Here is a 23,720-nt window from a genome sequence, read left to right as displayed (position 1 = left end):
CCATCACACGCTTTCCGGCTTTAGCCTTACACAACTATTTCAGATTTGGGATCTCACTATATCTATAAAACAAATGGAAATGCCATAGACACATGCACAGTCCCCCTACTTTGCAAACATATTTATGAGAGATCTCATGGTCCGCTTCCTCTGCAGCTGCCCTCTTTATCTACCCAAGATACATTGATGACATCTTTACCCTGTGGATAAATGGGAAGGAACCTCTACAGAAATTCCACCAGGACTTTAACAATTTCCACCCTCCCAGCCAACTGACTCTCTAATACTTTACCCAAATTAATTTCTTGGACCCCACTGCGAAGCTTTGCAATGGCCACATCGCTACATTTTGCATCGGAAACCAACCATCCATTACAGCTACCTCTATGCCACCATCTTTCAACCTAAGCATATCACTAAATCCATCACCTACAGCCAAGCTCTGTTACAGCTGTATCTGCTCTGTTGCCACTAACCGTGATGTACACCTTAGAAATCTGGAACAAGGCTTTCTACACTTATCAGACAATCCCAGAACTGGAGCCATTCAGAAATCAGAGTCAGACTTGGACCTCACTCCAACCTGCTACAATACCAACTCTGCAATGTGGACAACAGAATCCTTCTGGTCATCAAATACAGCCCAATGCTTGAAAACCTGTAGCTTCTTTTACAATGACAATCATCTTAAGGCAGCCTTGGGGGAAAAGTCTGTCCTGACTTACAGATAGCCCCCACCATCCTCTTCTCCCATCTCAAACAGGGTCTCTTCAACAACTGACTACCTAACTCCAACCCTTACCAAGTCACTAGGTCTTGCTTCAGATCCAGATACCAGATTTGCCCTCTCATCAACACAGACCACATCATCACTGAACCAAACTACATAAAATATAACTTGCAGGGTTCATTCACCTGTTTAGTACCTGTCTGCTGTTTACATTAGCTAGCTGGGGCAATCCCTATGTGAAAGAATGAATGGATATCTATTTGACATCAATTCCAGGGCAGATCTCTTTAACCTCCCTGGACAGTCCATCACTACCCTCAGTGTAGCTGTCCTTATACAATAAAACTTTCAAAGCCACTTTGAACAGGAAACCGGAGAACAACAAATCAACCACAATCATCATTGGATTGTGTTAACCATGGTTTCAACAAGAGACTATGGGTTCTTATCCCATAACCTGGGACAGCTGTTAGCTCTAACAGTTTATTCCTGTATCACTCAATGTATTAACTGCCTTATCCTTACTGACCTTTTAAACTAGCCCTTTGTTTCTCTCAGCAATGCCCCCTCTCTCTGTACTTCTCCACTGTATTTAAATTCCTCTCTTTTACATCCTTTCTTACTCCAAAGCCTACAGCATGATGAAATAGGCTGTCACCTATGAAAGTCCATGCCTCTAAACTAGTGATTCTCTAAGGTATCAGCCTGCACTGCCTTCTGTCTGACTTCAAACTAGCATAGCTAACCACCTTTATACACATCACTTGGTAAGGCGAGTAGTTATGTTTTCCTTTCAAAATGTGAACAAGGACCATATCATTCCCAGGATATAAAAAGGCAGGCAATACCAAGACAGGGGACAGCACATTTAGAAACAAATAATCCCACAGGGTTCATGTCAGATTTCTAGAACACCCCCAAAAGATCAAAATAGAGTACCCTCACATAACACAGCATGGGGCAGTTTAAAAAAAATGTGTAAAAGCGCTGCTTTAGATCAATTAACTGACCTCATGATTTCAGCCATAAGCTGGTAAAGGGAAGCTCTTGCACGACTCTCACTTCCCCATCACCCCGAGCACTGCAGCAAGCCAGGTGCTTCCTGGCATTATTTGCTTTCATACAGTAACAACTACTGGCAACAGAATACAGGACTCTATTGAGCAGAGGTGCCTCAGTTGCTACATACCTTGACATCAGCAATGAGGGCATCCTCATCTTCTATGCCTGTGGGGACACACTTCTTGTGCAGGGGCAGAGACTCCAGCTTATCCATCAGGCAGCGCAGCCCTTCCAGCTCAAACTGAGTCAGGTGCACCTTCTTGCTCTTGTGTGGACTGCTGGCAAGGGGGTCCCAGGCCTGGCCATTCTGGGGGGGCCCGGCTAGAGTCAGAGGAGTCCGTGGATGGGGTTCTCTTAAGGCCTGGCAGACTCCTGCAGCCTTTGCTTAGTTCGTCATAGTCTAGGTTGGCACCATTGGCCACAGGGCTTGTGAGGACTGACCGTCTGGTGACCGGGCGTCGTGGCTCCTTATCAGCTGCATCTTCTTCTTCATCCACATTTGCTGACTCTGAGGAGCTCAACTCCATATCTGCCAATAGGGAAAAAGAGCAATGACAGGAGCAGAGATGTAAGCCCAGCCAACCAATTAGCTCATGGGGTGCTTCAATTTTTCAGGTTCTTCCACTAGGTGGGAAACTCCAGAAACTATCCCTATTTCCAAAAAGTGCTAAATATAAATCAGCTTGCTCCCAGGCTGAGAGAAGAGAGGGACTGAGAGTACTGCCATTTCTACACCAGTATTACAAGTCTGCTCTAACCACTACTTCACCACACTGCTGCTAGGGGAGAAACAGAGAACAGGTACAGGCAGTCCGCAGACTTATGACACAATCGGTTCCTGAAAACTGCACCTTAAGTTGAAAAGTTACAACTCTGAACCAATTTTCTCATAAAAAACAATGTTATAAATGGGGGATTCGTTCCTGAACCAAGGCCCGATACCCTATTTTCACCAAAAACACCCCAGAATTTTGTACTAGATCAATTATAGATAAGTAATATAGCTATATTAATGTATTTATATTGCAAATAGCAAACATATTGATTTGGAAGGACTTCTTTGAGGTGACTTTGCTGGATTTTTTGAAAGATTCTTGACTGGAGTCTTCTCAGGAGTGTTGGCTGCAGGTTTTTCTGGAGTTTCATCTGCTTTCTTAAAGAAAAAGTCCAAGGAAGTTTGGACAGATGTTCTCCAGGGAGATGAGCAACGCAGCAAACTTGTTCGCTGGTGTGGCATCGCATCGGATCAAGTGTTTGACGTCAGTTTTGACTTTACAAGTTGAAACAGGGTGTCAATTTATAAACGTTGTAAGTGCAAAACATTGTAACTCAAAAAGTTGTAAGTTGGGGACTGCCTGTACTGACCATGCTTAGACTAGAAAAGGCAGGACTGTATGGAGTAGTCTACTCCAGATCAACCAGATTAAACTACTGAAAAACACAGACTAAGAAAACCTGTGTAAGCCTTGCCTCTGATGGAATCCTCTGGCTAGAAATCAGAGCCCCGGAAACTCTATGGCTGTCCTGAAAGATGCCCTTGAGGGGCTGTTCACCTCCATTTAGGGAGTAAGTTTCACACTGCCCTGTACTGACTATATGGATCTAGCTATAAAATCATCAGACGGTCTTGCAACCTTCACCCTAAAGTTCATAGACAGTAGCATAAATGCAGCTCACTGTGAGGTTCCAGGTGTTTCCTTGAAGCCGTATCATGGGAGTAGTCGGAAACAGAAAGGTAGCTTGTTTTGACTCATGGGTAAAAATCACATCTCCTCCTCCCAGTCTGCAGTCTCCCTCCAGCCCCACACTGAACCTGATCCCCTTAAATATAGCTAACAGGAAAGAGAGGAAATACGCATAAAAACCACCCTGTGAAATTAAGGAAGCAATCCTCCTGAATTCCCCCACCAGAGCCCTCCCCACCCTGCCACTCAGACAGCCAGATGGTGCATCAGAGGGGAAGCAAAGGAAACTGCTTCAGCACGGCAAGGAAGGGGTCAGGACGAAAACTCAGGCAGTAGCTCTCACCCATGCTGAGTGACTCCTTCTGGAAGTCCTTGGTCAGATGGGAGCGGTTGGTGATACAGTAGACATAGCGTTCCAGCACATACCAGCACATCTCATAGTAGAAGGGGTAGCGAAACTTGTTTGGGACCTGAGAAGGGGCATAAGAGGCAAAAGATAACATAAGGAAAGGGATCAATTATGTTCCTAAATATAGAGCAGCAGAGTTTAACAACGCTTCAATTATCACACAAAACAGGTTTATTCTGGGGGTGGGAACTGCAAGTACACATAACAACAAACACTTAAGAGCACTTTCAGCAGCCTGGCACAAACCTCCTCATGCTGGAAGGAGTCACCAGGTGACAGAGAAAGACACACTTCACTTCCTAGTTATTAGCATTTCATTCTTTATTGTTCAGGGTCAGGGATCTTTGCTACACTTACTTTTAAATAAACTCTCCCCTAATTAGTTTGGCAATAGTAGTAAGGCCATAACACTGCAAAGGCCTTTAATTAATAGTACTGAGATTCAGCCCATCCAATACTCCATACAACAGGCTAAACATCCTTCTGAATACAAAAAGGGAGAAAGGAAGGTTGACAGGAATCTGAATGGTGCTTCTGTCAGTCAGACTTGAAGCCTGGCTGTCTTAGACTGGTTTCACATCAGTTAACAGGTAGGGAAAGGTCACCGATACACCCAAGCAGTTCAGCTCAAATTCATAAGTTGCTTTTGGCTTCAATAATCTTTTCTGACTAGTCAAAACCTAGTGCAGAACTGCAAAGTAGCACAGGAAGCATGTGGAAATGCAAAACCAACAACACTTGAATGACTCCATTGACTAGCGAATAAATGTTCCTTTCCCTACACCTAATAGGGTTATAGAGATCCACTGCTAGTGAGTCGGGGTACTTGGGTCCCCCCAAATCAAGACTGGATTGAAGTTGCTGGCTTTGAAGTTAACAGCTTATGTGTCATTTCTACACACCCCCAAGCCAGGCAGCCATTCCTCCCATGCTCTTATTTGACACAGTAAATAATCAGTCAGTCTGAAAGCCACTGTGTTGGTTTCTACGGCTTCCCCTTGCTCCAAGGGAGAGTCTTAATGCACAGGTCACCTGCCAGCCCTCCTACAATACTTTACCCGTGTTCGATCTTCAATGCTGTAGATTCGCAGTTGCATGGGGATGTTGAAGCTGTGCAGGAAGTTGCCTCCAAAAACCAAAGTATCAGTGGGGGTGTACACAGCATGGATCCAACCTACAAGAGAAAGGAAGAGGACCATAAGAAGGGGAAAACTTATACAGAACTAGCCTGTGAATGAGGCTGCCTCGGGTGCCACCCTCTTTTCTAAAGGGCTCACTAACATGGAAGCAAAACTTGCTGATGCCATCACTTTCAATAATGCTAGAAGCATGAGAACCTTTTCTAACTGTTCCATTCACTTCACATAACCATACAACCCCACTGCCCTTTTTGGGTGTAAGAGTGAAGAACCTAGCGACTTTAATCCAGGAAAAAATTAATAATGTGTAGCCCACGTATCAGAAGTTTGGGAAGCACTTATCTAAAATACTCCCCAGGCCCCAATCATCAAGAGCCTTGAAATGCTGGAGCTGCAGAGTATCACAGTGATCAACTCATCCTTCTATTCTCCCACTATTTACTGCCATGTTCTCATCTTAACCTTCACTGCCACTCACTCACATTATATTCAGCTGTATGCTTAACACTCATTTGATATCTTCATGTTTACCACCCTCACTCAAATCAGTCTGAAGTTTCCCCTCAGCTTTCCTTCAGCCTGCTGTATGTCTCAGACAGAAGGCCTACCCTTGGACAAGAGGACAAGCTTTAAAACCCTCTTTTCCTTAGCTTGTCTGTCAAGAGACTAGGTGCTTCATTTATTCCTAGTCCTGGAACATCTTTGGCTACAAGCTATTTGTCACATTGTTGTTCTATGATTCTTCCCACATTACTGCTGCAGTGCCCTAGTCAGCTAGCCTTAGCTCCTCTGACCTTCATTCCCACCTCTATGCTTCCAGCTCCCCAGACTCCAGCATCAGCAGAATGCTGTTGTCATTTTCTCATATGAAGCAGTGTAATACCATTACTCATTTCCTAAATTCATGTACTAGCTCCCGCACAAAAGCTCAAAACAATCTTTAAGGTCCCTAGAGTTGCTCGAGCCAACTTTGTAGACCCACCCCACCCCACCCCCCGGACTCACCTCCATTTGATATATGCAATGCTCCTCAAGCTATCTGGAAAAGCTTGCCTGTATTGGATTCAGCTGAATGTTTGAAGGAAGAAGGACAATTTTGGCAAAACAGAGCAGGAACAGCTCTCACAAGGTCATCTAGTCCAGCTCCCTGCTCAAGGCAGCATCATCCCTGGCTAAACCATCCCATCAAAACGTCTGTCCAACCTGCTCTTGAAATTTCCAGGGAAAAAGATTCCACAACTTTTCTAGGCAGACTGCTCTAATACTTGACCACCCTCAGAAACAGAATGGTCCTCTTAAATTTTCAACCTACATTTCCTCCACTGCAGCTTGAGGCTACTGCTCCTAGTCCTATTCCCTATGGTCACAAAGAAAAGTCCATCTACATCCTCTCTATAAATGCCCTTTGGGTACTTGAAGACTGCTATCAAGTTCACCCTCAGTCTTCTCTTCTCCAGACTAAATATCCCTAGTTCTTTTACTCTTTCTTCATAAAAAAAATATGCTTTCCAGGCCCCTAATAATTTTCTTGCTCTCTGCTGGACTCTTTCCTCTGCCCTTTTACTATACAATCTCCCTTCTCTGACATATATGATGCCTTAACAAAGCAGGGTCAGGGCAACTATTTAACTTGGCAATGTTTTGGGAATTAATGAAAGCTACAAGACAACTGAGCTGTGTCATACTCCTCTCTTGCAGCTACTCACTACAGTGATGGCCCCCAACCTTTGCTGGCCCTTGGATAATAGTGAGCAAGTAATGTACCATAGGCAATATCAGTGATTGCCTTGTCAATATAAAGAAATACATATCTGTGGGAAGCTAATGTGAATAATGTTGGATGTCTTACAGTCAATATGTCTGGCTGGCAGTGACTGCTATAGAGGAAGTTCAGGGAGAAGTCGCACTATTCTGATCATGTCCTGCAGAGAGCTCAGTCCCCCAGCCCACCCTCCGTAACTGACTCCTGGCAGAGACGCTCTTCTACAAGGAGCAATATACCCCGGCAGGTTGTCCTGCTCCCCATTCATACCTGAAGGGATGACGAATGTATAGCCTTGCTTGAGCTCAATACGCTGACATTCTGACACTCGGTCACCAAGGAAGATGTCTCCCTGTTTCCCAGACAGTAGCCAATTCTCATAAAGCTCCAGGTTCTGGGGTGTAGGGGGGATCAACCAGAAGATCTGTAAATGTAAAGAGAACCCAAGACAGTTAACAGTCTGGACAGCCACCTCCCTCCCTCACCCCGTCCTTCACTTTTGGTCTGTTACAATTTTTCTGCTCTCTTTCAAATGCCAGAACACCAAATTTCCATCCACAGTGGGATCCCCAGACAGGGTGGTTTTAACTGAATGACCGGGAAATGTGTATTTTATTAAAGATAGCTGGCTATTAGCAAAATGACAAATTTGCAATTTAAGGAATGTGCCAAGGACTGCACATTACTCCAGGCATGGGGATATTTAGCACATTCTCATCTTCAAGAAACAGTGTCAAGTAATACAAAACACGTTCAAGATTAGGCAGGCATATATGGGACAAGTTCATGATGACCATGTTCCTGGGGCACTCTCTTTATCAGTAATACAGGGAACTCAGCCTCCAATCATTTGCATCTGTACGCAGCCCCATAGCATGCAAACGGTATTTCTTCCCAGAAGGCAGCCATAGACCCTCCCCACTTTATTAGATCAAATTCACAACCCTCTGGGAAACTGCTTCAATCACACACCTTCAGCTGGACATACACAATGGGGTTACTGCCAACTGCAGTGGTAGTGCCAAGGTGGCTGAGCCCCTTTTGTGAACACAGCTCTGCCAACAGAGCTAGATTAACACTCCCATATGACATAGCTTCATCAGAAGAATGCGCTTTCTGCTGCTACAGCCACACTGCACCCTGTAGCTAATCTTTTCAGAGTTCTACCCCACAAAGCTCTGCCAGCAGACAAGAGCTCTGACAAAGTTGAAACTTTGAACAAGGTAAGGAGTACTGTAGTTCCTGCCTCTAGTGAGTCAGAAAAGTGAGAAAAAACAGATTTCTGAAGCCCTGCAGTTTGGGTACATGGCTTGGTATTTCCTAAGGTGCTCAGATATTGTGATGGTGCAGACTGCATCAATGCATCAAGTCCAACACTTTACTCTGGAAGCAGTATTGGATCTGCTGTGTCAACAGCTTGCAAAAATATGTATATTCTCACTACAGCAAGAGGCTAAAAGTAGTTGTATGCACAGATGCCACAGGGAGAAACTTATCTTAATTTTCACAGGTGCAACCAAAATTCCTAGATAAGCATAATTTTTATAAGGAAGATGAAAATATGGTACCCATACAAAGCTTCTGTATAAAAGATGCAGCTTTTTCCTATCACCTCCCCAAGAAGGCAGATCTAAAATTAGATGAGTCTTACACACTGAAGCTATGTAATGACAAATAATAGAAATCACTGTAATAGAAGTTTACAAAAAAATCAATTACATTTTTGTTAAAATGTTTTATACCTTTGGGGACAGGTAGATTTATATGTATAACATCTCAGACCTTAGAAAATGCACTGTTTTATCTGAAATATGTGAGCAGTGCTTTCAAGTTACAGTTTGTTTGTTTTTTAAAATAGTTTTTGGACTCCAGAAGTGTTCCCTTGTTTTAAATGTTGAAAAAAGTGGTTATTAGTTTTGTGTGCCTGTGACCAGTAAAAGGCAAATTCCACTTTTAATCAAGTAGGAGACAGATTATTCAAAGAGATGGGAATTGGACACCTCCAGGGAGGGGTGGGGGGAGGGGTGGGGGTGAGGTGGGGATGTTTTACCTGTCTTCTGTGCATTCAAAAAGTCTTCCCTTTTCTATATATAAAAATGGGTTTTACAGACAGCATTTATTGTCAGCCTTAAGCACCCATGACAATAACGCCTTGCTACTGCTGAGTGCTTGCAATATGGTAGATGCACTAGCAAAGCCTCTTCAGGAAGATGAAACTCAGGACCAGAGAATAATTATTTTGCCATCATACCTGATTATCAGTTCCTTGAACACTGTTCGGCCAGTAAAACCCATCTACTTTACAGCTTCTGCTAGTTTAGTGGTTAACTAGGAGCTGTCATTTTTTTTTTTTTTTCACACTCTAGAAGTAGGTTGGGAGGACTTGAGTGTGGACTGAGCCTGAATTTAAACCAGAATAAAGTGTAAAGTTGCAGAATAAAAAATAGCATCTAAAAATACTTCAGATGCAAGAGAGCTAGACAGGAAGACATAAGTGGCCATAGATTTGTTACAAGTTATTATGCAAGAGACTTCATGAGCCAGAGAATTCCCCATTTCCAACTAGTTTCATTCACTACGCTCAGGTCTGAGGACTGGAGGTCCACTGGAAATGGCAGCTGATGTGGAAAGAGCTCCAGAGCTGTCCCAGTGTACCTTACTGAGGACTAGAACCTCTGTAAGGGAGCACAGGCCATGGATCAGTTAGTTTGGACAATTTGGTATATACTCCTACATGTAGGAGTCCATGCACTGCTTTTAGGCTCACAGGTATTTGTAAGCTAGGGAGACCATTCAACATGGAGATCATACACTAACTTATACACTTTCTCTGAAAAAAACTTTTTCTTATGTTTAGGGATCTGAGCTAGTCTGACTCAGTTGCAACCCCACACCCACCCTAACAGAAATCTGGAGGCGGGGGGGGGAATGTATCCCCCCTGCCACCTCCTCACCACATTGTGCTCACATCCCCCTTCCTCTCACATCCATCCACTACCTCACACACTGGGGGCTGGGGCCAGGGCCAGGGCCTGGGGAGTGAGGGGCAATGGTGGGGACAGGGCACCGGCATATCAGGGCTGTTTAGAGCCACAAAGTAGAGGGAAGGACAGCCACAGCTGGACCCATGTCCTAGTGAGTGGAAGTGGTGGGCTCTGGTTTTTCATAATAAAAACACCTCAAAAAATGAAATGCCAAAATATATAGGTATTTATAATTTATTTTATTATAATAATTGAGGTACTGGTAAGCTTCCAAATTGCTTGAAAATCATAAATATCAATAAAACATTGTGTTCAACTGATAACTCTATTTTTCAGTGGCATTTCATTTTAATTGTGGAAAAAGTATGGATTTGGGGGTTGTTTTTTGGGGGGGGGGGGGTTAATAATAATCAGAGAATTTCAGATTTTTTTTTTTTTTTAACTCAGAAGAAACCAGGATTCCTGCTTATATTGCATCATTCTCTTCTTTAAAAAGAACGCAGCAGGTTTTTGTAACACTTATAGCTGAAAGGTAAGAAGTTAACAAAGGAAACTACCAAAGTTAAACCTTCCAGAAATGCTGAGGTATATCATCTAGCACAAACAGTAAATAAAACTGCGCTAAAGTCCAGATCAGTGGAAAGACATATCATACTATCAATCTTCCTTCTACCTTAACTCAAAATGAGCATAAATTCATTACAGAGTTAGAGAATTAACTGTGGCAAACAGACAGGCCAAGGAAATTTGAATCCAAGTCCAGGCAACCTCTAATTTAAGGGGATTGGGTTTGGGTTCATTTACAGCTAATAAGCACGGAACTGAATACTAGTTCTGGGCTACTCTTTGGAGAAAATGTTCAAATGACTTCATATTCAAGTCCATCAGCTGTCTCTCTAGCTCTCCCTCTTTATGAAGCCATATATCATTAAGACTTCCTCCAAAGCTACTGACAGTTAAAAAAGGAGATGATGATGTACAGTTGTGTTTTTTGAAGCCATCAATTAATCTTGAAAAATTCTTGATTACCAATTTTTATTGCTGGCCCCAGGTTGCAACATTAGCCCTGTCACACCTACCATGAAATATCCAGTGAACAGCACCTTGGCCTGGGGATTAGATAGTCTTTGAAGCCTGTGGCTTAGAACAACTGCACTTCCTACAGTTTATTTGGTACAAACCCACAAAACTCAACACAGCCCCCCCGAGAACATCTTTGGCAGCAGCCCTCACAATGACAGTTTTCATACCTTTCCTCCTCTGTGGATGTGGTACCACACAGAGGTGCCCCCAAAGTCCACGTGGAAATCTGTATAGCAGCCCTTGACGCTCATCAAGCAGTACCTGACAAGAGGGCAGGAAGAAGAGATGAGTAGATAAAAACTACCAGACCCTGTCTCTGGTTTTAAAACTGTCACTTTTGACACTGAAGTAAGGGGATGAGGGGGGAGAGAATGACAGGTACTTGGAACTGCTCAGCTTCTGGGATATGCTCTGAGCAGCTCTTGAAGCTAAATGCTACAATGATAAGCACTTAATAACTGTCTATTGCTGGAGATAGCTGACAACAGCAGGAGAGTTCACCTTGCATTTACATCAAATCCCCACAAGAAGCTTTAGCAGAAGCAAGAGGAGAAAGCGGTTTCATCTTCATCCTCCAAGTGACTCTTGGAGATTCCATTTCTCATTGGTCCAGCCTCAGTGGCTGTAGCAGGACAGTAAATACTTGGCCGCTCACCCAATCCGAGACACTGCATTGGAATAACAAGCTGTACAAGTTCCTCTGACGTGCAGAGAAGACAGAAGAGCTTGTTCATGTGCCCTGTCATGTAGGGGGCTGTACAGGGGTTGTTGGCATTATTATAATTTTAATACCATTTACAAACAGTCCTGAGGGGCAGCTAAAGGGAGGAAGAGTCCCTCAGTTCCTTTTCCTAGGAACAGGCTACCACCTCCTATCACATTATATCCTGGACCCTCTGCCCCTACTGGAATGGTGGGTGCAGGGCACAGGTGTCTCACAAAGTCACTTACTTCTGCACCTTGGGATACTGCATCTCCAGAATGGCATTCGTAGACTCAGTCTGACTCTCTTTCAAGTGTCTTGGCCACATGTTGTCAACCCAGTCAATCAAATCCACCTGCAGCCAGAGAAACAGTTGGTCCAAGTGCAGGTAAAAAGATCTCATTTCCATTCCTCACCCAGAAGATCACAACAGCTTAAAATATTGTTATAAAGCCTCCTAACCCCACAATTTGTCACTTCTAGTAGGCTGGTATGAAATACAGTACTTCAGAAGTAGAAACACTATGCCTGCAGTGGACCCCTCTGAGCACTAGTATTCTCAGAATGGAGTTCAACCAAGACTATTCATAGCCAGTTTGCCAGCACTGTCATTCTGGACTTGCAATGGACTTCAGAGAATTCTGTACAGTGTTATCCAGCCCCATCACAGAAGCATGCTCCATAAAGTAGCTTTTTTGTTCTAATCCTTATGTCTGCACAGTAGCCTCCAAATGCAAATGGAGAGTAAACAGTGTCTGAGCCTGCAGAGAGCCTGAAATAAACTGCTGAGGTGTTTAATTCCTAAACAGAAGAGCAAGGTCTCACAAAGATATGATAAAGATAATTTGCCCCTTTGCTCACTCATGAGCACACTGCTAAATTACTTCTGGTACCTTTCTAAGAGCCCTAACTGCCTTTTTCAGGCAGCTAAAGTTGCCAACTTCTCCCCTCAGCAACTTGAACATGGCAACATGCATTTGCACTGCAACATTATACAACCCATGGAAAGTTTAAGAGCACAGCATATAATCTGAATACCTAAACAGGGCAATGACTGTGTTAACTTTTGTTTTTAATTTGATGGTTAGTTTTTTTAAAAAAAAATGAAAGTTCTGAACTGACTCTTGATCTCTTACCATCCTCAGTGAAAGCAGCAGAACCCAGGAAGGTTCAAGTGCAGAGTTCAGGATACTCTCTCTGGTATTCCAGCCCTCCCTCTATACCTCAACAATCAGCCTCTGCTGTCCACTGCCACTCTGCACCTCCTAGTTGGCTACCTGTGCTTTTCACTTACAGTGGAGCCAAAGCTTAATGTATGAGGTATGACTGGGTTCTACATAACAAGCTCCTTAGCAGTTTAGTGCACAACAGCTGACTGGGAAATCAGGCACTGGTTGGAAGAGAGCCAAGGTCTCACCAGGCAATGGAACCAGCTAACCAAGATGAAGCTGGGAGCCAGTGACCCAGTCCTTCCCCACCACCTCTTCTCAGACTAACAAATCTGTCCACTGTAACTCAAATTTGGATATGATTTCTTTGTTTTGCAATTGCTTCTAAAGAGAGGAGGTTACTACACTTTCCAATTAATCCTCTTTATATACAATAGGTTCCACTTCTCTAATGGCAGGATGTCATTTCTTAGTAGTATGCTGAAGATTTAAACATGATTACTGTGCCTTTTCTGTGAACAGGGAGGAAAGCTCCCAGGTCATGCTACCCAATTATTTCTGCTTTTCTCACTAGTTTAGCAAGGTCTGCAATGGTAGATTAGCTTAAAGGCATTCACAGGGCTCTGGTGTGATTATAAAGCTTTCCTCTTTGGGAAGCCTCTCTCTGATCCAAAGGGCATAACAAAGAACTAAGGGTGCACGGTGGAAGTGCTGCAGGAGAAGACAACTCTACTGACCGTGGCAGGTCTCTGCACCAGGTTTTCCAGTCTGGTGTGGCTGAACTCCAGGCTGATGACATTGTACAGTTTCTCCCGCTCCTCCTCTGGGGTCTCATAGTAGCGTGCCCACTGTGCCATGGACATCTCAATGTCCCTCTGCGTGTTTACGTCCATGACATCCACCATCCGCCTGCTCCCTGTCACAACAAACAAACATCGCTATGAGTGACTGCTGTGCACAAAGAGCTGCTAAGAATAGGCAAGCTAGGGGACAAGACACACTGCCTTCCTGGGGGATGAACTCAATAACCCTACCCTGCCAGTAGTCACCAGGTCTGTCCTCCACATCCATGCCAGGACAGCCAGAAACAGTCTCCGGCTCTCTGAACAAGAGACTACTGCTGAGCTGCTTCAGGTCACAGAACAGTCCCTTTCCCTTGCCAGCCCCATGTATATACCTTACAAAATACTTGACCTTTTGTTCAGGTAAGAGCTGTATAGGCATAAACAGCTGTATGTCAAGGGAGCCATAAAGCCTTTCCTAACTCATGGTACAAAGTATTCAATACCCCAAACTGTTCCCTCTATGCTGGGGTGTCAAACATAAGGCCCGTATAGCTGTATGATCTGACTCACGGGGCTTCTGGACTGACTCTATATGCTGCATGTGGGGTGCAGACTGAACCCAGCACTGCAATACCTTGCAAGCAGCACAGGGGCCTAGTCTGAGGTGCACACTGCATGTGGCACTATGCAGGAGTGGCCTAGTGCAGTACTTTGGAAACAGCTTAGATCAGGCTGTACTGGACCCACAGAGCAGAGCCAGTTCTGGAAGGGGCCCCATGCAGCACATGCCCCGGACTGATTCTTTGTGCTGCATACAAGGCACGTGGCCAGTTCAGCCCTGTACGTGACCAGATGAGTTTGACACCCCTGCTCTATAAGCCACCCCAGATTCTCCTTGAAGGTCATTGTGATAATTTTGTACAACATTCAAGGCAGAGAAGGGATGTACTTACCTACATAGAGGCGCACGTCATTCACACTGAAGTCAGGATCTGGCATCCTGGAACACAGACAAATACCTGAGACAAATGCTGAGGCATAATCCATGGCTAGGAGAGCAGAGGCAGTTTAAAAATTGGACAGATTATCTCCAGAGTGTGAACTGGGAGTTTATACTGTATAGCAACCTTGATAAATAAAGAGCTTGTTTCAGAGAACTTCAGCTTTCATTTAAAATAGCTCATCTATACTAAGGATATGTGTACAGATGTAGTTGTACCAGGGCAAGCTCCCAGTAACTTCCAGGGCAAGCTACTTACTAGATTTATGCAGCATTATTTACCATGAGTGTGGGTAGTTAACTTGGCAGAAATAGTACTTTGAAAGGCAAGATCTAAACCTTTCACTCTCATGGTTGAAGAGAACCTTCAAACTATGATTCGAACCAAAAAGTGTTGCCTGACAAAGTCACAGTGCTTTAATCATACCTGCTTGGCTAGAACGGTGTGAATCCCTGAGGTGAGCACTACTACCAAAGTATGCTGTGGCCAGTAAATCTTGGTCATCGTAACGGTGGTACTAGTTTTACTACCTCAATAAAGACTGCATTTCTCACCACTCTACTGAAGTAGCTTAAATCTTTAAAAAATAAAAAACAATAAAACACTACTAACCCCAGATCAAGCTGCAGGAGGCCTGAAACTGCTTCTCTTCAGGGAGTGGTTAACTTAGGTACCATCCTTAGCTGTTTCACTGCTGATCACAGTTTATAATAGATGGTGGATGCATTAGATCAGCATACTAATGGCACTAGAAGCCAGGTGGTACCTGGAGCATACCTGTTAATTTCTGCCCCCAAATCAGGGAAAAGTCAAAAGAAAGGAACTTGTTTGGAGTTCTGAACATGCATGCAGCCCAGTAAGACCTCCAGGGCATCCACAATCATTTGCAACTCACTGTAGCAATTTCAGCAGTCACAGGACCTTCAGCCCACTGATTATCCTACTTTTACTGCTCTGTGTGATCCATTGTCTCAGATGGGAGCCCAGTATTGCCAACCCCACTGCATCAAAAATCATGAGACAAACTCTTAAAAAAAGCAAGAGATTTGGTATGTAAATCACAAGATGCTTTTTTGAAGCGTGTGGAGAGGTTTATTTGTGAAGACTGTGGGTCAGGAATGAGGGGCAGCAGCAGGGCTGGGGGGGAGGGGCTGTGCCTTGGGAGTGAGGGACGGACACACAGACAGACAGAGTAGGGTCATGGGTCATGCAACAGTTGCGGGTAGCTCCATCCAGAGATGTGGGAGGGGTATGAGGGTGGGTAGCTCCCTATCACTGCACAGACCCCCAGGGAGACATGGGGGGCACATGTCCCCCAGTTTCATACACGGGGCATAGGTAGGCTGTCCACTGCAGGCTGGGGCTCTGCGCCAGCTGCCTCTGCCCCAGAAGTCTCACAATGCCAGCATGCCTATTATTACCCACCAGGTGGGCAGGGGAAGTGCAGCATGGCCAGCACGCAGCTCCCAGGGCAAAGTTTGCCCTGGGAGCTGTGCGCTTGCCATGCTAGATGTCCCCTCACCCTGGTGGGTAGCAGGAGGCATGTGATGTCACATGGCAACCAGGGCAAAGGCAGCAGGGCACGAAACCCCAGCCAGCAGCCTGCCTCGCCCACATGCACAAATATGGAGGGCATGTGCCCTCCATGCTTCCCCTAGGGACCTGTAATACAGCACTGCCCCTAGCAGAAACCCTGTCAAAATAAATTTATATCCCAAAAGCACAGTAAAATGCACTTAGCCTTAGCTACCAGGATTTGATCCCTGTGGCTTGGGTATAAGTAGCAAAACAGATTCTGAACTATCTACTCCCTAGACCACCACCCACCCATAAAGTTAGGGGGTGAAGAGGAAGGAAAAGACTACTGTGAGGAAGGCACTTAGGGGATCCTGCTACAGCTTCCCTAGTCCAGGCAGTGCCCCCCTTGGCTGGAGTCACCTCCCCAACCCTGATACTTACTTTATTCCAAGGCCTTCAGAGTTCTTAAAAATCAGAGGATCTCTCAGTCCACCCCGCTGGATGTATTCAACTGTGAAGTCTGCCATTGGGATAAAAGACAAGAGTGGGTAATTGTTAGGGGGAAATTGTAAAGGAGATATTGGGGGTACAGCCAGTGAAGGAGGAATATGGCAAAGACAGGGCTTAAGCAGCCACCCCAGATGTGTGTGAATTTGGTTTGCTCCAGTGCTCTAATCAGCTGTATATATCCTGCCACAGACACAGGCCATGCAGGCAAGCAGGATGGGATATGCTGGTTCCAGCAGCTGGGTCAGGCAAGCAAAGGAATAAGGCTTTGTTACTCTCATTCCCCAAACAAACTCAGTGAGGCAAGAGAAGACTCAAGAAAAATTACTTCCACTCCCTCCAGTGCTTCATACAGAGCAGTTGTATGATTACAGATATGCCATGTAAATCTTACATGTTCCCTTTTTACCCAGGTCAACCTCACCTATTTGCTCCCCCCGCAACTATTTACTTGACTCCTTACTGCTGAGCAAGCAGATACCTTACAGAAGAATAAAAACAGGACAAAAGGAAGTAAGAAAGTCTGAACCAGAGTTTGAAGGAGCTGGGGGAGGGAAGAGATAGGACACAGAAGCAATCCACTCAGTTTCAAAAGAACAAGTTTAGCTGCCAACACATTTATCTAATACTTCCAAGCTAGCTTGCAGCTGAACAGACTCCCAAGCTTTCTCCCATGAAGCTTCTCTCTCTATAATATCAGAGTTCATATTAATACCCTGATAGACAAGTAGTTAGTCTGCCCTATCAAGTAGTAAGGGCCCTTGGAAAACACTGACTATATGGTCCGTTTGCAGGCATGTTTTGCCCCATAATTTTATTGGCTTCATAAACTAGACAGGACTCTGGGTGGGAGTTAAAAATCCACCAAGGGAAGGGGAACCAACCTTTGCCTTCCATGAAGACGACAAAGGTGGAGTTGAATTTATTGGTGGAGAGTTTCTCCTCCAGGTCAAACGTCCTCTTTCCTTCGATTTCATCATCTGAGATGCCATCATCTTCATAGCGCCGTCTCATCGTCCCACGCTGTGGACAGAACAAACGGGAAGATGAGAATAGCTGCATACAGTGCGGTACAACCAGCTCATTTTCCCAGCTGTTGCAATAACCTCAGCTCTGATGCCTTTCTGAAAGATGCAATCTAGTTTTACAACGAACAGTTAAGTCAGTGGTCTGAGGGAGGACTTATTTATGGCCTCCATTACACCACAAAAGAAGATGCCACCATTCCCAACCAAGAGTAGCAACTAGCTTAGTATTAATCTGGGGCATCTGTTCCCCAACCACTTTTGATCAGAGAGCAATTGTTGTAATCAGTTCTCAGATGCAATTGCTGTTCTGACCATCTCTAAACTTGCTACTGTCAAACTATTTCCCTGTTGCCTACGAGCTCGTGCACTCAGGCCAAAAGGGGGAAGAGAGGTGGATAGACTACTAGTATTTACAGGCACACGCTGCCCATCCCTTAGTTGTCAGCACAGGTGAGGGATGGAACAGTGTTCAAGAAAAATGGGACCAACGCAAGGGAAGGGGAATCAGATTTCAACAGTTTTATTTGGGCTTTTATAAGTGCATTAGCATTTTGTATTGGAACAGGAGAACCACACACTTTTATTTAATGCATTTAAATTTCATTAAGTTAGCTTTCACTAGAAAGCTAAAAATTTTAAATGTCACATCCGTAACTGCTACTGAAGACAGCATCTGGGTCAGGACTCTGTAACAGGTATTTCTGCTAAGAACTGAAGGGGTTGGTGGACGCTTTTGGCATCAGCATAACTCAGTTCATACTAGAGCAAGTTTTTAAAACACCCAAGTAGGTGGATGGGGTTTCTGTAACTCTCAAGGCTTGTTTAAGTACTTTAGAAAAACCTCATTTTTAATTCCAAGAGAATAAAGGAGTTATTTTCCAGAGAGATGATATATTTCCTGCATGTACCCCTCCACCATTCACTTAGCCTTAAGAGTGAAGGAGACAGAGTCTTCAGAACCTTGTTTTGTACACAGCTTGTATTTATTCCAGGAAAAATGGCACCCCTAACTCAGAGGCCTAGTGAGCTACTGGTGACATTTCTGCTATTGCAGATGAGATGACAGAAGACAGGCTCCTCCAGACAGGAACATCTGCCAGCAAAGGGTCATACACATTTGGGTAACAAGATAGATATAGGAGAGATAGGTTGGCTGGGGCAAAGTGAGGCTTGATATTTATAAAACACTGATCATTCAGAGTTACAGAACTCTGCACAGGCAGCACAAGCTGAGGTACAATCAGGGGCCTCTTTCTGCTTCAGGTTCATTAGCCCCATCACTTCAGTGCTCATCAGCAAGACTTTCCATTTAGACCCTGAACACAGTTTACAATGAGATCTAACTTTGTTCTACACCACCCCTCACTACTGCCAGCTCTATTCTTCCTTGCCTTAAGTCCTCTTTTCCACACCCTTGCTCCTTTTAATTCAGGGGCGGGCAATTATTTTGGGCGCAGGCCCCTTACCCAGTTTTGGCAAGCTGTCAAGGGCCACATGGGTAGCCCTGCCCCGTGACAGGTGCCATGCGCCCTGGTCACCACCTTGGGACCAATGTCCCAATGTCTTGGGACCAAGGTCCCAGGGCCAGCACCAGTGGGGACCAGAGCAGGGCACAGGCTGGCAAGGGTCTGTGGAGCCAGGCTAGGCTGCACCAGCAGGGAGAGGGGGGAGCTGGCCTGGCTCTATAGAGTACCTGCTGCCCAGGACCCTGTATGCCTGCCACCTTGCTCTAGGCCCCACTGGCACTGGCCCTGGACACTGGTGTGGGCCCCACACTCCCGCGCATGCTCACTACCAGTGCCCCCCAGCCCCACAGTACAGGCAGGGGGCAACAGACAGCCCCGACCCCCTGCTTGCTGGCAGGGAACGAGCTGGTGTGTAGCGCGGGGAAAAGCAGCCCCTCACCTGCCCCATGGCCAGTGCTCCCTGCTGCAGCCACTCACAGCCCATGTGGGGCTGTCCTGAGCAGGGACAGGCAGCCTCACACAAGTTGCAAGTGGCTGCAGGGAAGGGCAGCAGCCACAGGGCAGGCAAGGGGCTACTTTTCCCCACCCACAATCAGCACTAGCTCATTCCCTGCCAGCAAGCAGGAGGTCAGGACTGTGTAATGCCCCCTGCCTGTACCACGGGGCACTTGGAGTCAGCACCAGCTTGTAACTGGCAGCTGCTGCCAGTCTGGGCCCAGTCCCAGCTCTGGGCTCGCCCACTGGGGCTGTCTGCAGCGGTGGCAGCTGCGGTTCCCCCACTTGCTGCGCTGGAGCTCACGAGCTGGGCAGCAGAGGCAGTGGTGGCAAACACTGCCCAGTGTGGCAAGTGGAGGGGGTGGGCATGAGGCCCAAGCTGGCAGCAGGGCTGGGTTACAAGCTGATGCTGTGTGCAGGGGAAAAGCAACCCCTCACCTGCCCCGTGGCTGATGCCCTGCAACTGCCTGCACCATGCGTGGGGGTGTCTGTGCCTGCTCAGGACAGCCCCGCGCAGGCTGAGAGTGGCTGCAGCAGGGAGTGCCAGACATGGGGCAGGTGAAGGGCTGCTTTTCTCCATGCTCCTTCCCTGCTCTTCCTCCCCCATCCCTTACCTGAGTTTTTGGTGTGGTACAGCCATGTGGTCCCAGGCCAGAAGCCCCTGCTGGACTCCTGGCTAGTGGGGCAGGGATGGGAAGGACCTGCTGTTGTAGGAGCCTGCTGGGCTTCCCCTGGGTCCTACTGCCCCTGGTCCCTGTCATTTTTGACAGGAACCAAAGACTGAACAATATTAATTTTCTAAATTTTTTAGGGGCCCCACAGGCTGGATAGAATGGCCTCATGGGCCAGATTTGGCCCACAGGCCATATTTTGCCCACCCCATTTTAATTTATTCCCTGGCACCATTTAAGAGGCCATAGCAAACAAAACATAATGCTTAAAGAGCTACAATATGGCATTTGCCACTGATGAAGTAGGCTGCCCTACTTCCCCACCTAACCCAGTTTGTTCCATCTAGACTAGGACTGTTTAACTGGCAGCCCACAGAGTTAACATGCAGCCCACAGGCTCCTGCCTGGCTGTCACTTTGCCCACTGCATTAATGGCAGCCTTGGCCAGCATCCAGGCTCCGCCTTCCCACCTCCAGATACTGGTTCCTGCCTCTGCTCCTGAGGGCAAGGCAGTGCAGCAAGAGAGGGCCAGGCTATGTACTCCCCAAAGGAGGGAGCCAGGTTGCCCATGCTGTGTCCTGAAGGTGGGCTGCCTGTGTAATGTGTGCAGCTGGGAAGGGAGTGGGTGTGCTGTACATATAGCAGGGGGAGAGGGGAACTGGCTGTGGGGAGGACCAAGGTGGCCAGCTCCCTGGAATCCAGAAGCTGGACAGCTCTGATCTAGACTAAAAGTGGCTGAGGCAAGAGTTATTATACCAGTCCTTGTTTACATATGAATGCTGTACTGGTTCGAAATTAAGATGCAATTCCTAATTTATTGAAACCAGAGCAAAAGGATGTTCAGACACTCATTTTGGTTTCCGAGTGAATTATTCTGATTCTGTTAGCAAGTAATTTACAGGCTTGACCTAACACCTTCAAGAACATGATCAATTTACTAATTTGTTTCCTACCATCAAAGCCAGCAAAGACATTTATACTGTAGCCACTGTTAATACTTCATTAACTTAGTGTGGCTTTTAGAAAAGCTGACAGAAATTGAAACAAAAAATGGGCATGGACATTTTTTCCAACAAGCCATGTGACAACCTATAAGCAGCGAATGAAAGTAAATGTTTCCTCATTAAATTTTTCAAAGCAAGTTTAGTTCTCTACTCACTTGAGCTGGAGATGATTAAGAGCTCAACTTTAAACTTTTTCATGCATGTTTATAAGACTGTCAAGCCACATTTTAACAAACACTAAAAATATTAATAACATTCTTTAATAAACTCTAGACTTGTACAGAATGCAATAAAGCGTTTTTATTTTATGTAAATGATATTTTAGGACAGGGTGGGCAATTATTTTGGGTGGAGGGCCACTTATTGAGTTTGGCAAGTCATCGAAGGCTGCATGACAGGCAGCCAGGGGCAGATAAATATTCGTTTTCTAAGTTTTTTAGGGGCCCTGTGGACCACATAGAATGGCCTGGTGGGCTGCATCTTGCCCACCCCTGTTTTAGGATAAACTTTGCTGAAGTCCATCATGTCTTTAGCTATGTGAAACAAAAAATGAAAGAAAGCTCTGCTCCAGTTTTGCATACTCATTACTGGGAACAGCACCTACTATGAACAGTTCTGCTCACTCAGTGACCCCTGTTGCTACTAAACATTACACCACGCATGTTATATCAGTACTGTACAAGACCAATAGTCTAACTTCCTAAAATTCACCCTGACTTAAAATCAACACTGGATCTCTCTCTCAGTTATGCAGAGCAATAGGTTCATCAAAAATGTTACTGGAGAAGTTTGTGGCCTGTATCATATAAGCCCTCAGAGGAGATGAACCTAAAAATCTATGAACAAATTAACACTGTGTGTACTGTTCTGCATGCCACACATTTCACTTTATATAGTTGAAGCAGATAAGGGTCTCATATTACATAGTCTTCGACAAAGATTGTTAACTGTAAGCAACAGCATTTGTAGTGCTAAATCCAGGGTTTGTCAATAAGTAATGTTTCTTGCCTTCCAAAATACATCTGCTTTTATGTATATTTGCAAAGATTTGCTTTAAGCCTACCTCTTCCAGCTCTACGTGCAATACTAACCACTACTGGCTAATGCACATTAGGAAGTTTTTAATGGATGCACCGAAGCAGCTGCATTATTGCTAAAAGAGTTTGCAAGTTTCCTGGCAAGAAGGCCAGAGCTACAAACTGCCAAGCAGTGATGTACTTTTTGCATATGCTTCTATTCAAAATATTTAAAAAACTACTCTGAATCATAAGTCTGTGATCCTGCTCCCCACCTGTCTCCCATTTGGAGGGGTTGCCAGGACTTGAACCAAGTCATAAGAGACACTGTAGTGATTGGCTTTTCACATCATGTCTACATTGCAAGATGCACATTTACAGCATGCCATCTCCTGTGAAAGGGGAATAAAAAAAGCACAGCTTCTCTATACCCTTTGGGAACTGGCTCTTCTCCCCAGGACAGGTCAAAAACAAAATTCCCAGAGTAAAGGGTAATCAGATACAATCTTTTTCTCAGTCATGTTCTGGGAAAACAGGCTTTGAGATCACTCCCTGCCTAACACTCCACACAGATAGGAAGAAGCACGACTGAAGTGCCCGAGCTCATCTCCACCCCAGATATGCACAAGCCTTGGAAAGGAAAAACCTTTACAGAATAAGTTTAAAATCTGTTCAGACAGGACAAACATCCTATCAGGATACAAGTGTGCTATAAATCTGGGACTTTCCTGAAGAGCCAATGCATTAGTCACTATCCAGAGTAGGGACTGGAAGGACATTTATAATCTAGCTGCTGCAAAGAACCAAGCTCTAGTTCAGAAAGTGCACATTTCAACTTCTGCTCACTGGGAAAGTAGCAGATCTATAGATATTAAGGATCCTGACTGGTGCTCCCAACCCCACATTGAAAGCAAACACCAGACGAACAATTTCAGTTTCCTCATACATGCCACTGAATTATTTGCCTACAGTTGAGTTAATTCCCTCTCCTGAAGATGGCATAAAGCAGCCAGGACAGCTGTATTTCTCAGACAACCACATCTGAGTTATGGAGTGGGGGTGTAACTTAAAATAGTGGCCTGAAGAGCAAGAGAGCGCTCAGGAAAACTTAACGCAATGTTTTTAAAGGAGACCTGGCTGTAGAGGAGAATAATGTAGACTTGTGCCTTTTTCCTTATAAAAATCTGAAGTTGAGTGCAGGAGATGTAATGTTTTCAGTTGCTTGTTACTGTAGACTTCAGGCCCTCTCCAGCCTGGAAAACTGTCCTACTGGAGTCTAGACCAGCGAGTTTCAGGAGCAGCTCCCAGCAGCAGTCACAACAACTGAGCAGCAAAGATAGAATGGACAACACTTCAGTGGCTTCTGGTGACTTTAACAACCAGGGTCTGAGGGTAGCCTTTCAGTTAGTTTATTCCTCACTAGCAGACTCCAGGGAAGCCAATGACACAAAAGCAGTCAAATGCACTAACCAAAAAGGAAACCTCCCCTCCAGCACTAGATTA

The 23,720-nt window shown here is 45.3% G+C and overlaps 2 protein-coding genes across 2 annotated transcripts in view; both read right to left on the bottom strand.

The window, feature by feature from the left end:
* The window catches only part of KDM2A (lysine demethylase 2A), a 70,316-nt gene that overhangs the window by 21,448 nt on the left and 25,148 nt on the right, over window positions 1–23,720 (bottom strand). Inside the window, exons 4-13 of the mRNA XM_090032165.1 lie at window positions 17,422–17,560; window positions 16,472–16,550; window positions 14,465–14,511; window positions 13,464–13,642; window positions 11,806–11,912; window positions 11,022–11,115; window positions 7,058–7,211; window positions 4,945–5,060; window positions 3,821–3,947; window positions 1,920–2,321 (exon numbers count right to left, since the gene is read on the bottom strand). Coding sequence (XP_089888291.1) covers window positions 1,920–2,006 — 87 coding nt within the window. The 5' untranslated portion in view covers window positions 2,007–2,321; window positions 3,821–3,947; window positions 4,945–5,060; ... (5 more) ...; window positions 16,472–16,550; window positions 17,422–17,560. The remainder of the gene's footprint in view (window positions 1–1,919; window positions 2,322–3,820; window positions 3,948–4,944; window positions 5,061–7,057; window positions 7,212–11,021; window positions 11,116–11,805; window positions 11,913–13,463; window positions 13,643–14,464; window positions 14,512–16,471; window positions 16,551–17,421; window positions 17,561–23,720) is intronic.
* LOC149871218 (lysine-specific demethylase 2A-like) lies at window positions 2,029–17,551 on the bottom strand. Its single transcript, XM_090034600.1, has 10 exons — window positions 17,422–17,551; window positions 16,472–16,550; window positions 14,465–14,511; window positions 13,464–13,642; window positions 11,806–11,912; window positions 11,022–11,115; window positions 7,058–7,211; window positions 4,945–5,060; window positions 3,821–3,947; window positions 2,029–2,321 (listed from the first exon to the last, which is right to left on the bottom strand). Exons 1-10 carry the CDS (start codon window positions 17,549–17,551, stop codon window positions 2,029–2,031), a joined length of 1,326 nt encoding a protein of 441 aa, XP_089890726.1.

The sequence above is a fragment of the Crocodylus siamensis genome, chromosome 2 (assembly GCF_052110815.1).
Source record: "Crocodylus siamensis isolate JL-2025a chromosome 2, ASM5211081v1, whole genome shotgun sequence".
Taxonomy (NCBI): domain Eukaryota; kingdom Metazoa; phylum Chordata; order Crocodylia; family Crocodylidae; genus Crocodylus; species Crocodylus siamensis.
The sequence above is the reverse complement of the archived record's forward strand: the minus strand, read 5'-3'. Positions and strand labels throughout refer to the sequence as shown.

Excerpts from the sequence above, each read along its gene's own strand:
- LOC149871218 (XM_090034600.1), bottom strand. The coding sequence starts at position 17,551 with ATGAGACGGCGCTATGAAGATGATGGCATCTCAGATGATGAAATCGAA. Across the intron at positions 16,551-17,421 it reads CGTCTTCATGGAAGGCAAAG|ACTTCACAGTTGAATACATC; the intron begins GTTGGTTCCCCT and ends TCCCAATGGCAG. Across the intron at positions 11,116-11,805 it reads CAGTATCCCAAGGTGCAGAA|GTACTGCTTGATGAGCGTCA; the intron begins GTAAGTGACTTT and ends CCCTCTTGTCAG.